General features: G+C 35.0%; 1 protein-coding gene across 5 annotated transcripts; it reads left to right on the top strand.

Annotated features, from left to right (window-relative positions):
• The first annotated feature begins 4,649 nt into the window (after positions 1–4,649).
• On the top strand, positions 4,650–15,159 carry LOC105058409 (uncharacterized). 5 transcript variants are annotated; one of them, XM_073249388.1, is made up of 5 exons: positions 4,651–5,108; positions 7,840–8,877; positions 10,847–11,714; positions 14,632–14,698; positions 14,853–15,159. In XM_073249388.1, exons 2-4 carry the CDS (start codon positions 7,909–7,911, stop codon positions 14,685–14,687), a joined length of 1,893 nt encoding a protein of 630 aa, XP_073105489.1. In that variant the 5' UTR covers positions 4,651–5,108; positions 7,840–7,908; the 3' UTR covers positions 14,688–14,698; positions 14,853–15,159. The 5 variants fall into 5 exon arrangements, 4 of the variants coding, with proteins under 4 accessions (XP_073105490.1, XP_073105489.1, XP_073105488.1 ...); XR_834117.4 differs by having other exon boundaries at positions 4,653–5,108; positions 14,534–14,698; XM_073249389.1 differs by having other exon boundaries at positions 4,650–4,863; positions 14,632–15,159.
• The last annotated feature ends 634 nt before the right edge of the window (positions 15,160–15,793 follow it).

The raw sequence follows: 15,793 nt of genomic DNA, 5'->3' as shown, positions 1-15,793 counted from the left end.
TTACTAATTGCATATATACCCTTACAATTTTTTTTTTTGCATATATATCCATAAGGGCATTTCAGTCATTTAAATTTTAAACCGTTAATTTTTTAACGGCATTAGATGATATGGGTATATATATAAAAAATAAAAAAAAAGAAGGGTATACATACAAATCAAGTATTTTATAAAGATATATATGTAAATATCAATTTTAAAAAGATATTCATACAAATTTAGATATTTAGAAAGGTATACATATAAATTTTTTTTTTTATATTAATTTTTATTACCGGTCACTTATACTCACTAGGCTGGTCAAGCGGATCAGGCCAGGTCTATTACAAAGCCCAAGGCCAAGTTATTGCATTATACAATGGATTTGTACCGAGGGATTACCATCGTTGTTCTTGTATTTGAAAATGCAGTACAAGTATATCACTTGGTGTCATCGTCCAATAAAAATTATAGATTGACGCTTTATTTAAACACAATATCCAAAAGCAAGATGAGCTAAAGTGAGCATAGCTAAAGAAAGAGACCAAAAAAACAAACCAAGACTACATCGAGAAAAATTAAGACAGACTCAAGCGCCCAACATTATATGCATCAGCCCGAAGTACCTGAGCCAAAGCAGAAGGAAGGCACTGACCCGTGAGGGTGAAACCTTGGCCCGCCAAAAACCCTGCAGCTTGATTAGCCTTCCCCAAAACATGAGTTGCAAGGAAAGCATGACCGGTTACTTCCGAGCATCTGATAACGGTTGAGACATCACCCTCATCCATATTTGTACAGCCTACAAAGAATAGATAGCATCATAAATCCCCAGGACTAAAACCGGATCGTATCACCTCCATATTCACCTCCATATTTATTTTATCTGATAAATATAAATACGAATATAAATATTATTTAAATATAAAAATTTATATTTATATTTATTTTAAATAAATATATTTTAAAATATAAATTAAATAATTAAATTTTATAATTATAAAATAAAAAATACTATCAAATAGATGATACGTTAATAGCATATTTATATGATTATATATTTTTTTTAAAAATTAAAAAATATTATATTAAATTATTTAGGATTATAAATAGATTCAAATATTTAGATATGGATCGAATAATTATCTATTTATATTTATATTTATTTTTTTAATAGATATGTATATAAATATGAATATTAATTGAATTTTTAAATTTATATTTATATTTAAATTAATTTAAATAATCAAAAAACTTCAGATATTTTTACCCTTATAAATCTCCATCCAAGCACCCATCATTTTGGGCACGGTAGAGGGCTACAAAATCTTGCCAACACCGCTAAGAATACGGTCAGCACGATCTCAAATTATGTAAGACGTTGCTTGCGTCAACTGTAGGTGCAACATCAAAATTAATGTTGAGTGCCGGAAGGGGAGTTGGCTGCCATGAAACTAATTTGGACGCAATGTAAGGATTTGGTGAGATATGACCGCAGCCGCAGTTCCTTGAATGGGTTCTGAGACTAAAGAGCACCTGGTGCTTCGAGGCATCATCAAACGAAGGGAAGTCCTGTCTTACCACTTGTACCGGCGAAGAAGTAAGCTGATTAAATTTTTCTTCATTTTGGGCCAACCAAATTATCCAGGTCATGCATGTTAAAATAGACTGTAGCCTCTTCTTTGCTAAAGATTTGGAACTCCCAACCTGCTTTTGTAGCAGCCCATAGTATGTTTATCATCTAGAAGCCTCTTTCTTTGAGGTTTCTTAAAATTAACTTCGACGGCAATGGCAGAAGTAGAAGTGACATATCTAGTTTCATCGTTCGCGACCTTGCATCCAGATTCATAATGGCCAGAGGCAATCATCTTTTTGATCTATCTGTTCCTTCTATAGAGCTCCAAGCTGCATAGAGTGGGATCACCTTTATGCGTCAGATTTTTCATGCTAATCATCTGTTCATTGAGGATAACTTGACCACTATGGTGTCTTGGCTGCATCGATGTTTGCATGGAGATACTTGCCATCCCTTACTGCATGACATAGCGTCTATACTATCAAAATGTGTAGATTATACCATCAGACATATCTTTCGAAAGATTAATATTATCATTAACTGGATAGCTGCGTTTGTTGCAAAGTACTCTGGATCATATTTTTGAATTAGATTATATGGGATTTTCATTCTCTTTAAAGATATTTTATTTTTTCATCTTTTTAGATATATTCATCCTAGAACGTGTTGAATGATCCGTTCTAAAAAAAAAAAAAAACCCATAAAAGGTTTGGCAAAAAAGATGGACAAAAGTTTTTAACATAAACTGAACATAGATGCTGCCAACAAGCAGATGTAAAGGAAAACTTATGTGGTCGCAGTCCTCCACGGCATGTGGATACAGATCGCCTCAACAGTAAAGCTTATGGTCATAATATTTGTTTTTTTTATTATGAGTTTGGAAAGCTTTGATCATGTCTGCTGGTTTGAAAAAACCGTACAAATGTGTTCCAGAGTACCCGCCACTCTTCGCTAAAAGGTACAAACAAAGACATTTAATGGTCCTTCGGAGCATTCGAGGGTTCAATTATCCCATTTTTTTTTAAAAAAAAACATTCCATCCACCATTGGCTGTAAATATTAAGAAAGAATGGAAATCATTGGAGGACAACTTTTCTTTTCGTTTTTCGAAGATAAAAGATCTTTAATAGTAGGATCCCCAGATGAAAATAGTAATCATAATTCCTATTTCAGCCATATATAGGAATGGATTCCCGAGTTTGGAATAATGGCTGTTACAACATCCATCACCTGCCACTACAATAAAAAAATTATAAACAATAAAAATAATATAATATTATTTGACATTATCTTATTTATAAAAATAAGCACATATCATGGATTCATTTATAGGATGACTACGATAATTATTAATGACTTCCTGACCTATCCATTCTAAGTATAAATGTCATCCTATTTATAGAACTATTAGGACTATTGCAATCATTACAATTCTTTGAGATCCCCCATAGTCACAGAGAAATGAATAATGCTGTTGATTGGATGCCAATATATGACAAAGCATATGGGATCCACTTCATGGGCATCTTTTGCCAATCTTCCATTCTAGTTTTATAATATTTTATTTTTTAAATTTCATGGTTACATTTTTTATTGTTTAATTCTAATTATTCTATTTACAAAAAATATTCTAATCAAGAAGAATCTCAAATAAGTACTACTATAATTTTCTTTCTTTAGCAAAATATACTAAATAACAAATATGGTATGAATCTGGTTAGATGGGGATGGATTAAGACATGAATATGAAAAACCTATAAATTCAAACTTGACTTTCTACTAAATAATTTGAAAATTTAAAGTTGGTCAAATCTATTTATTAAATAGGCAACTTGATCCACTTGCATCATCCATTATAATAAACTTATCAAATTAGGTTAATTCTTATGATAATGATTAAATGGACTGTAAACAAATTGGCATTAAATAATTTAGTTAAGTTAAATGGGTTAGATTGTAATGACATTAACCCAAGTCAAAAATTAAAAGCGTGGGCAAAATTTAGAAAATGTTAGGATTCTAAACTTGAGCCTGATTTATTTAGTAAATGGGTCAAACTGAGTCAATCAATTTACAATCCAAAAACTTTTATGTGCCTTTGATTCGAAGATTAAACCATAAATTACAATCTCGATGACAATCTTTTTTCATATATTTATTTATAATGATTATTTTTTTAAAATTCAAACATCAGTATCATAAAGGCATTTCATAATTTTTTTTTTACATATATATCTTTATAAATATCTTTATTATTTATATGTAAATAAAAGAGTGATTTTATTTGAATTCAAAATATCCAAGATCTTTAGCCAATTATACGTTTCAATATAATTATCCTAAGTAAGTGCTATAACTTGTTTCCAATACTTAGCAGTTTAATTGGACCAAATCTTCATAATTTTTCAATTCTTATAAATTATTCTTTTGTATGTATATCATTATAAAAATATCTAAATTACAAAAATATCCTCAAAAATCTGTTGCATACATATATACCATTACACACACACTTATATAAATTATACACACATACCCCTTTAATTTATAAAGATAAATGTATAGAAAGATATATTTTATAAGGATATATATGCAAAAAAAATAAATTTGTATGGATATATGTATATAAAATAATAATTTATATTTTAATTCATAAAGATAAATATATAGAAAAAAATAATTTATAAGGAGGTACATGTAAAAAAATATATATGTATACAAAATTATATATATATATATATATATATATATATTATATATATATATATATATATAAAATAAAATTATAAAGATATATACATAATTTTATATATTTACATAGATTTACATATAAAAATTTTATTTATAAAAATATACATATAAATAATAAAATTACAAAGATATGTATAAGTCTAAATATTTATAGAAAGATATATGTAAAAAATTCTTTATAAAATGACTGCAGCACGTTCCCATATCAAATTTTGCTGTCCCAATCATTGCCCCTTATGGCAAACAACAAGGTAAAATATTTCTACAAGAAAAGAAAAGAAAGAAAAAAAAAATGCAAAATAATGTCAATAGATCTCGTAGACGGAAAAAAAAAAAAAAGGGTAGATCTAAGTGTGAAAAAGAAAATGAACTTTCGAGAAAGACACGAAAGAGAGGACCGCAGCTGAGAGCTTTGCCCAAAAGTGGCAGAATTTGCAGCATTCGCGACAGCCTACGAGCTTCATCCGACCTTCTCAACGACTAAAAGAGCAAGCAGGATCCTTGGGTCCTTTTCTTGTGGGAGAGGCTCGCTCAACGTTCAAGCCGCCACGCGACAGGAGGTCTTCTCGCTTGCCAGAATCCCAACTGCTTTCTCGCCTTCTTGACCCTCTTCAGTGCTTCTTGTCACTGTCTTCTTCTATCTCTCAATTTCTAGAAAAGCAAAAAAAAAAAAGAAAAAAGAAAAAAAAGAGAGATTTTGTTGCGCCTTTACATGTTTAGATTTGGTTTCTTTAGTTAAATCCAGATGCGTTAAGATGCTCATTTCCTAGAGATGCTTCGCCTTCGTCTCAGGCTTCGTTTGGAGGTATTCAAAATTCCATTTTTACCTAACGTTTCCTGTTTTTATTTGTTCAATGATTTAAAGGGCATGATTCATTTGGTTTCTCGCGCCTTTCACAAAGATCGTTGCTTTCTGATTAGGGTTTGTTATTTCGCCCCTTCTTTTATTTTTAGAGTAGAAAGATTGTTTTTTGGGGTTATTCATGTCCAAAAATAGTCACTTTAGTGTACCTGTAAGTTTATCTGAAGGAAATGGAGAACATGGTGGAGATCAGGGGCTGGGGAAAGAGGTGTTATAAGGTTATTTTAAGCTTATCTAAGTTGTGCCAAGGGCTTGCGGCGGAGGTTATTGCGATAAGAGTTAAAGGTGGGTGGAGAAAGGAGGTGGACTGCTGGAGCCCGGATGCAGTGAGAAGGCTATGGAGATGATAAGGGGATTTTGATTGCCTGTTTCGATTGTGAGCACTGAGATGATGGCTTATTATTGGCTTGCAAGAGGTGAAGTAAAGATAGTAGAAAAAATTATGATGGAATAAGGAGTATGTCAATGTTAATTCTCTTGATCACAGATTCAACTGCCAATTGGTTTAATCTTTTTAAATTTATGCTTACACTAAAAAATGGACATTATTCCTCCCCTTTCTGTCCATCAAACCAGGTCAAGCCTGATAAAAGAAAGCTCGGTATTTGAAAATCCCAGATCCTGGATGGCCAAATCTCAACAATCTATATTTGAAAGAGTTCTTTTGGATAAGCATCTGAAATCATATACCATTTAAGGATTTGACCATCTGGGCTTTTGAGTAATCAAGCCTAACTTGAATTAAATTGTTAGAACATTGAGTTTCTAAAGACTAACAAAATATTTTTGTAGTTTGAATTTGTCAGCAACTTGTTTCTTTAATATCTGTAGTCGTACTACAAAGCTTTTATTATTTTTCGCAGTTGAAAGCTGCAGACACTGTTCTGACTAGTCACCTTCTCAATTTTCTTTAAGTAGTTAGAAAGTGCTTATATGTCACTGATTAAATTCCTTTAGCTTAAATGAACGTCTGCTAATTAAGGGGCGCGCGTGTGTGTATTATTTTTGTTATTTTTCTTTCTTTTGCTACCTATTGTTGTTATATTTTCACCATATACATCTAGTATTACACTAGTTCTTAATTGTTGTTTGTGTTGATGCATGAGTTTATAGATTTATATCTGTCGACTAGAATATAAAAATTATGATTGCTAATAATCTCAGTATGTTTGTAGAACTATATGTTTTGGAGGTACCATTTTGTTGATGTTTTGTCCAGATTCTGTTTAACTCTTAGTTGGTTGGGTTAGACCATACCTTAAATCCCATAGCTTATATGCATAGGCTCATTCATATTAATTTTCTAAAGACACGATCATATTTTGAATGCTAAACTCTGTGCGTAATCTCGGCCACCCGCTAGGACTGGATTAAGGAACTTCTTTTTTTCCATATGCAGCAGCCATACACTGTTGGGAGACTTGAATTTCAGGTTTCACACTTTCATTCCTGGTTTTTTGTAGTGAAATTTTTTGATGATTTTTCACGGAGATATTTGGAACTAATAGGAGTTTTATATTGGATTGTGGAGAAGGCTTTAGCTTGCTTGGAAAAGAATTTGCATGATTTAGGTCTATGTAATCTGAGATGACACTGCAACTTTGGTGTCACATATGTGGTTCTTGCAAATGGGAACCATTTTTCCCATTTCCTAGAAAGAATAGCATATCAAAGAGTGAAAAAACTGAATTCTAAAATTTTAGCTGATGTTGGACTTTGATTCTAGGATCTATGTAAAGCACATCGGTTAGGTTGATATGCTAGGCGAGACATCAAACTATCAATAAGTTGGAAAAGAAGTGGAGATTTTGGAGATTCTAGATATTTGAAGTAACGGAATTTACTTGAAGAGGTTAAGATGTCACCATATATGTCATTGACAACCCCCAGAAATATCTTCTTGGTTTTCTGACTGCGCTATGTGTGATAATAAGCCATCAATTGGAATATATTTGTATTTGTGCAGTGGAGTTGCTAGATGTGTAAGGGCTAGGAGATAGAGGAAGCACAAAGTGATCATAAGTAGGAACTGTAAGCTTCCACTGAAATCCACATCTGCTGGATCCAGCATACAGCAGCCAAGTCACCTAGCTAACATACCATAGCAGTTCTGAACATCTAAGGGAACTATATATTTAATCCAGATTCTATGCTCTGCAGTTGCTCATCATCACTTCCTGTTGAAGGAGACATCTTGATTCTTTCTCACTGATGTTGATCATATAACCCGATAATTTTGCTAGTCCATTGCGCTTTTCTGGTGAGGAGACATGCCATCCTAAGCATTTTCCTTATATGTTATTTTATAGTTGCTTGTATACTTATGTTGTAAAATATTCCCATGCAGGACTCTTTTTTAATGCAATATAATTATATTTGCTTCAATGATCTTTTCAGCTTGATTTGTCAAATTATACTAAGTGATATTGCATACTTGTGAAATCTCATCTTTTGCTACAAACCCACTTCTTTCCTTTTGCATTAGTTCTGCAATCAGAAAAGGATTTCTCTGTTTGGATTACAAACTTATTATGTCTATCTCACTGCATAGACTTATAAAATAAAGACTTGATTATCTGATTTTCATGATTCTGTTTTTACTTTCCAAGCTAGTTGCTTATCAATTCATATTTGAATAGTTTGATGCATTAACTTATGTGGTTAAATGATGCAGCTATAACAGTAACCAGATACAACGCGTAATTGAATCAATAAAGTGAGTCTAACGGTTGGTCCTTCCATCATGGATAAGATATCATCTGACTGTCCTTACCCAGGATGCTTCTTCTGTGTCATGAAAGAGGGAAATCCAAATAAACGAAGAACAAGTATACTGAAGTTCTTTAGAGAGCTTCCTTCTCAAGATGATGATGGCCAGGTTCTCCCTATCAGTGGCCTTTGGAACACTGCCATGGCGCATCCAAATGATCCTGAGTTTGTTAACTTGGGAATATTTGAATGCATGGCTGCATTGATATGGAAGGGCTTAAAGAACAGGCGTTGGCTTACACATGACCAGAACATATACATCCCTTATTATGCAGCTCATATAATTGGATCTTACACGATGAATATGGAAGAGTTTGCAGAAACTGCAGTGCATGCTGGAGTCATTCCTCCCTTAGTTGAACTTTTACGGGGTAGGTTGACCTGGGTGGAGCAAAGGGTAGCAGTTAGGGGCCTGGGACACTTGGCTACATATCCTAGTACATTTCCTGCAGTGGCAAGTCATGGAGAAGTCCTTGAGCTTGCCATTCAGCTGGCATCAAGTTCTCTGGAGATTGTCTACTCTCACTTTTACCAGTTCGTGGATAGGAGACTAAGCTATCACTGTGATCTACTTACACGGGGGATGGGTGGTGTGGAAATGGAATCCAGGAAAGCAGAGGAATGGGCCAGTCAGTTACAGTGCTGGTCTCTTCAGCTAATTAACTGCTTTGCTTTCAAGCCCGAGTTTCTCCCTGATATATGCAAGCCAGAATTTTTAATGAAATTACCAGGCATGTGGGGTGGGCTTGTCAATGAGAACTCACCAGCTGGTATTGGTTTACTGCGAACAATTTGCCAGCACAAGCTTGGGAGGAGTCCTGTTGCTAACTGTCCTGGTACTATTGACGCACTATGTAATATTGCTCGTTCATCAGATGACTGGCAGTACATGGCCATTGATTGTCTCGTTTGGCTACTTCAAGATCCAAGTACTTGCCATAAGGTACTATGCTATATCTATGTTCCATCCATTATATTTGCTTATCCATTTTATTTAACATGGTTAGGACAAACTGCAATTAGAAATGAATCTGGAAGCAAATGTCCTGGAATGGAATGTGTAAAGGTTGGTAGCCTTATAGCAGCATTTTGAGATTTTAACCAATCCTGCACATGAGGTTTCTTGTTTATTGATGTTTGGGACTCTGATTATAAAAACAATGTCCATTTCATAATTAAGCCACTCCTTTCCATAGGCCTGTGTTCAAACAATTGCAAGAGCTGCTTCAGTTCTTTGTTTGCTGGTTGTTTCTTTCGGGCATGTAAGATCACCTGCCCGGTCTTCCATGTTTCTAACCTCGAAAAGAATCCAGATCCTAACATAATCATGACAATAAAGTTTTACCATGTCTCAAAAGATGGACAATTACAAATTCAGCTGTTAGCTAATCTAGATCATCACATGAGGAAGCTGAACTACAGAGCAATCAGCAGAGTGCCGGTCTGGTGGGCTCATCTTCCTCCAGAAGATGCTCTGTGAGAAATGTAGCACAAGCTTTAAGAGCTTTCTCCACAATTCCAAGCTTGAGCAAAATGTTGGATTCAAGGGCAGTATGGTGATGCAATGCTCTAGTTTCAAAGAGCACTGTAATTCAGATATAAGATTTGACATGGTTTCTTGACATTGTAAAACATGGCCATGGCCAATTATTCTAGCAAAAAGTTTATCAACAATCTTAGAGTCATATGTTCATTTTTTGCAGGAGCTATACTCAAATAAGGCTATAAGTAGAACAAGTATAAGCAAAATGTATCCTATCTCAAGCTTTTCCTAAACTATTAAACATGATAACCTTGACCGACATCTTAAATTCTATGACCAATGACATAGAAAACATTGTGCAAAAAGTGCCCTATTGATGATGATCTTAATGGTTAAAATTACAAAGCTAATAATCAAACAGTTCTTGTTCGAGCTCATGGAGTCATTGGCATTTCAATTATAGCATTATTACTAATTGATACGCCTTGTATTCGACTCAGCTGGTGTGGCACTACCAACCAATCGAATCCTGACATGGACTAGCCACGAAGCCCTCACTTCAGCCAACCAATTCCCGTCACGTGGCCTCTTCGAAGGTGCTTAGAGGTGTCCAAATCTCCCCCCATTCGATGACAACTAGCCCATAATGGTGGAACTGTCTCTCTAATTGTGAGATCTGCATCTTACCATGTTACATCATATCTTCTGGATGTGGGAGCAGTTATCCTCAACAAACTCCATTGCATGTCCTACGATGCTGATCGCGATGGGCTCTGGCCCTTGTCTGTATAAACCATTCCCTAGGGACCCTACAGGTAAGTTTGAAGAAGCCTTTTCGAGTCTGAGGTCTGATTGACTCACTAAATCCAACTTGTGAGCTTAGAAGGCGAGTGTTAGAGGATATCCTTATGAGAGTCTCTCACAGTTCCAAGTTGAGCAAGGTTTTGGGGGGACTAGCCTCTCTTGAATTCACAAAGTTCTCTCTTAGCCTCTCCCTAACCACCACTCAAATCTCCAACACAAACTCTGGCTTCTCTCTCTCTCTCTCCCCCCACCTGCCTTCTTTCATTTAGAACCTTCCCTGTTCCACCGAGGAAGACTTAGGCATCAGAGGTTCCCCACCGGAAAATCCCTAGCAAGTGGATTTTCTCAGCTTGTAGTGTTTCAGGGCCGATTCCGGTGTTGGAATGAAGATCCAGCCACCATCAACCGCTTTAAGATCCGCAGCTAGCTACCTGAGTCCCTTGATTGCCTCCTCTAGCTCTCCAGCTCACCTTCTGGCTGATTGGCCTGAGTTATATCAATTCTCAGTGACAACACTAATCTTATATTGTTAACTAGTTACAGAATTTATTTGCAACACATCAAAAGTTCTAGTAATGAAATTTATTGTATTTCTCTGAAGCATGTTGTATTTGTTGTTTAATAGGTGATCGATAAGGCAGCCCCAGCACTTATAGATTTAGCAGAAATTTCAACTCTTGGTGATCATAAAAGACTCGGGGACAACATTGTTAGTGTCCTTCAAGAATGTATACAGTCACATGGGACAGCACGCAATTTTATCAGTAGCCATACAAAAGAGCAGATTGATGAGCTTTTGAGTTCCAGGCAGAGATTAAAATGGGAAAAGAATATGCCAAAGGAGGATCTGCATATAAAGCAGGCAGCAGCTCTGGTTGTTAAGCTGGAAGGAAATTCTTTATTTTCTTCAGGAAATATTGCAGGAGCTGCATCAAAGTACTCTGAAGCACTGGCATTGTGTCCCATGAAGTCAAAAAAAGAGAGAGTTGTGTTGTACAGCAATAGAGCTCAATGTTATCTTCTCTTGCAGCAGCCATTGGCAGCCATTAGCGATGCTACACGTGCATTGTGCCTTCATAACCCTCCTAATCGTCATGCCAAAAGCCTGTGGAGAAGAGCCCAAGCATATGATATGCTTGCTTTAGCTAAAGAGAGCTTGTTAGATGCCATTCTTTTCATTAATGAGTGTTCTCAGTCAAATGATCCTGACCTTTCCTTGAGACAGAATAAAGTTCCTGATTATGCTGAAAGGTTAGTCAAGAAGCAGATGCGTGCTGCATGGCTATTCAGAGAAGCAGCTATAAAGCATGGGGGAGTTCATTGTGAGGGTGATACTGGAGACGTATTTGGCCAAGAGGCTGATGATTCTGAGTGGGAGACAGCTAGCGAAAGTGATATTGGAAATGATGGAAGAAGAGAAGCAGATGATGATGAGAGTGAATGGAAAAATGATGACAACCGGAAAGATATATATGACAAGGCTTCTACAAAAGGTATCAAAACTCTTTGTTAATTTAAAAAAACAAATAACCATGCTTGACTGCATACAATTTAGTGATGACTATAGTATTAATATGCTAAGTGCATATTATATTATTTCTTTTGTTGAGTTGTGCTAAATGCGTTAAAATGCGTATTTTTTTTCAGTAATCTATTTCATTGTTCTTTGTATGCCCAAAGAAGCTAATTGATTTTAGAATAATATTATTTGTATTTATTTCTCTCCCATCTGTTCCATATGCAGCAAATTTACTTAGCGGCACATAATAAATGATGTTTATGTCAATCCTCGTAGGAAATACTGGATGTGTAAATATTTGTCTGGTTGTGGTATGGCTGATGCACATTTGCTTATATTCTTTGACAGTAGACCAAGATAATATACCTGAAGCTGTGTTGGATTGAATTTTCATTTCCAGGAGTAAGACCCAATAATAAAATCAATATATGAATACTTATTTATCTACACCATTTTGTCTCATCTGACAATATGCTTTGACAGGGCAAGCTTCAAAGAAGCCGTTTTTTCCTTCTTTTTTTAATAAACATGCTTTAGCTTGATCAAAGGCAGACTTGAAGGTGCTTCTTGGGCTTGGAAGGTTAATGCCACTCCAGCATTTCCCAGCTTCTGGTCTCGCTTTACAACCATATGTCAAATAATGACTTTACATAACCAATACTACTCACGTATAACCTTCCCGATTGGTTCTGATTGGTGGAGCATATCCATTTATAATATACCTGTTTTGCTAATCAAAAGGTAGAAAAGATGGATGCCATCTGACCTGTTCCTGAGGGGATCAGATTTGTTGAGTTTGGATCATGTGCCCCATGGTCCTTTTGTACCCTACATGATCGTGAAGCTGCAAGAGCCAATTTGTGAAGTTACTGAAAGACCAGTCAAGAAAAGTTCATTTATAAACCATGATATCTGATTATTATTACTTTGTGTTGGGAAGCTCCATTTTGAGTATATTTGCATCTTCTTTTCACCTTCTTTTCTCTTCTTGTCATCTTCCTTCTTGTTTTTGCTTCTGCATGCTTAATTTGGAGCATGTCACCTACCTTATACATACCTGAAATGGCATGAAGGGCATTCTTGCATATTTTTCACATCATATCCTAGTTGTTTTCTTTTTTTTGAGAAAATGGAAGTTAAGCATTGGAGCTTCCCACCAGTATTACTGTTTTCTCAATGTCTAATCAGTCTTTTTGGGAATTGCTTGTCCTCTGAAGTGAGTTGTCCCAAATCCAACCATCTTTTACACAGATAGAGAAGTTAAATCCCTAGAGAATGAGGCCCACCAATATAAAAAGAACTACCTTTTTGTTGTAGTTTGTTTCTTTTATTGTTCTTCTTTTGAGTGTTCTGTTATATGATAATGGCACAACTGTCCAAAACTAGATTTTTTAGGCTTCAAACATGAGATGGATGTGCTTCTTCTCCTCCAGCAGTTATTAATGTGGTTCGTGATACATGTGCACATATATTCATGGGAAGAAGCATAACCATCTCAACTATCTGGTGTTGTATAAATTTTTTGTTATTCTAGTTCTTGTGGAGGTCCTAGACTCAACCTTCCCTATGTGATAATTTGCAACTTTCAGAAACTTTTCTTGGAAATATTACATTGATTGCAATATTCATTTTCTCTAACACTTTTGAGGGGCAGCACATTTCAACATTTTGCTGATAAAAGAGGCCTTGGTAGGTTGTAGTGTATCTTTCATGTAAGAGCTGCTAAGTTAGTTTTAAACTGTCACCTTTTGACTAATTGGTAGTGATTTTGAGCAGAAGCTGTAGTTCACTTTCCCCATTTTCTTACCTTTTCGTTCAAAACAAGAATCTTTCCATCAATTTAAAAAGAAAATGTGACAAATGCTATTGACTTTGAAGGGCATTATCTTTGTTTGAGTTAGGGAAACAATATCATCAATAAGGCTAGCAAATTGAAAGAGGATATAAATAAAAATTTTTCATAGTATCATTCAAATTAGCTTTGCTGCCTGATTTAAATTTGGCCTGACTGATCCCAAACGAATCTGGTCCATTTCATTCAAATTACACACCATTCTGCATGTTTCCTACCCACTTAAGGTTCTCATTTTTTACTTCCTCATTATGTTTGCTTTTCTGGTCTTTTAGTCTATGTTCCTTCATTTCCAGCAACTAAAGCTTCAGCAAAATTTCCACCATCAACCTAGACAACTTTTTTTTTCATCCTGTGAACTGGAAAACAGTCCAGTGGTTGCATTCGTCTGCTTGGAGGTGGTTCTAAATTTGACCCCTGAATGGTGCATTCCAAAGTATTTGAACCTAGGTTACTTTCCTTGGATGGGTCTCTCTCTCTCTCTCTCCCTCTCTCCCTCTCTCTCTCTCAGTTTAAAAAAAATCAAAAGAAAGTTATCTTTTCTGTTTGGTTGCCCTCAAGTGAAGACCTTACTTCTGAAAATATGCTAAATATATGTGGCACTTTAGGCAAAAAAAAAAGTCAAAAAGAAAGTTATCTTTTCTGTTTGGTTGCCCTTAAGTGAAGACCTTACTTCTGAAAATGTGCTAAATATATGTGGCACTTTAGGCATGAAAGACTAGGTCCACATTTCCTTCTCATCCACTAAAATAGGTGAATTGTCTCTATAGTTTCCATAACCAAGTTGCTCTCTTTTTTCTTTTTTTTTGGCTTGTGATATTTCATATCATAGAAATGGAAGAATTAAAAGAGCTAAAGTCAGTTAAGGAGATCTTTACTGTTTTATCTTTATCTATTTCTGTAAACAGTTTATATGATCTTATTTTGACCTTTTGAAATAGATATGAATCATGGATATAATGTGCTGCTTGCTGAAGATGATACATGATTCCCCAAGTGATTAACACAAATGAGGTCACAAACTGTTAATCATCATCAGGGAGCTTCTTTGAACCTTGGAGTGTGAAAGGTGTTGCGCAGTTCTTTGAAGTGTAATTACTGCTGAGGTATTCAGATCCCTTATTTAAAGTTGAACTGAATAAGAACTGTTTTCCTATTCATTACTGCTGTTGTTCTCCTTAGAAATGTGAAAGCTTTCAAGGTGTTTTTGGTGATGTTATGGGTTGATAAAGAGTTTGTTTCCTTTGGAATGTTTGGCAGAGTTGGACTTTGTATTTCATTGGATTTACTGCTCTTTGGTAAATGCGTCTTACAAATCAGTACTACACAATGGTAATCCTTTTTCTCTCTTCACTATTCTTCATGTCAGATATTGTCTTTTATCACAGATCAAATGAACCAGAATCTAGAATATTAGAATATGTCTCACATATATTTGTGGGAAGACGCAGTGTGGTTCATTGGTTTGATTCTTGTCAACACATTATTCTAAGAGGATGCTACTGAGATGTATTAAAGTTGCTTGTTGCTTCTAAGGGTACGAAGAGATCATGTTAAAGGTTTTTCATCCTATGCGAATTAGTGGGGACTGTTTCTCATTCTAGTTAGTGTCCGAGTAACTATAATTGGCGTCTTCGTCTTCCCATACTGGGGCCTTCTGGTATGCTCCACAGGTACTTCTAAGGGCCTTCTTTTAAACGATTTAATCAATTGATTTCAAACCCATTCTTTCTAAATTTAAAGGCGTTTGCATCAATTCCTTTTTTTTTCCTAATATCATCTACTTGCTAACATGTTTGGGGCATATAACATAGCTAATGTAGTTTTTTCTTTTGGTAAATTTGTTCGAGAAACTTTGGTACCATGTAAATATATATTTATGGTGACTGGATTTCTTTTCTTTTGTTAAGATTACACCATGTCCACATTTACTCATCTTGAAGCAATTTTTACAATATGAATTAATAATTATTTGGGTTATTCCTTCGAGAAACTGTTTGCGGTAGCATGCAATATATTTAGGGTGACTGGATCCTCTTTCTGAAATTAAAATAATATTATATTTTTTAATTCAAATCGAATCGGACTAAATTTATATTTCATGAATTAAGACTGGGTTGTATATAGATTCAATGTGAATGATACATTCGGTCAAAAAATTTGATCATGGATTCGATTCAATCTGATTCAATCTGATTTTT

Source organism: Elaeis guineensis, chromosome 15 (genome assembly GCF_000442705.2).
Source record: "Elaeis guineensis isolate ETL-2024a chromosome 15, EG11, whole genome shotgun sequence".
Classification (NCBI taxonomy): Eukaryota; Viridiplantae; Streptophyta; class Magnoliopsida; order Arecales; family Arecaceae; genus Elaeis; species Elaeis guineensis.
The sequence above is the reverse complement of the archived record's forward strand: the minus strand, read 5'-3'. Positions and strand labels throughout refer to the sequence as shown.

Coding starts and splice junctions, on each gene's coding strand:
- LOC105058409 (XM_073249389.1), top strand. CDS start 7,909: ATGGATAAGATATCATCTGACTGTCCTTACCCAGGATGCTTCTTCTGT. Junction 8,878..10,846: donor ATCCAAGTACTTGCCATAAG/GTACTATGCTAT, acceptor GTTGTTTAATAG/GTGATCGATAAGGCAGCCCC. Junction 11,715..14,631: donor TGACAAGGCTTCTACAAAAG/GTATCAAAACTC, acceptor AATCATCATCAG/GGAGCTTCTTTGAACCTTGG.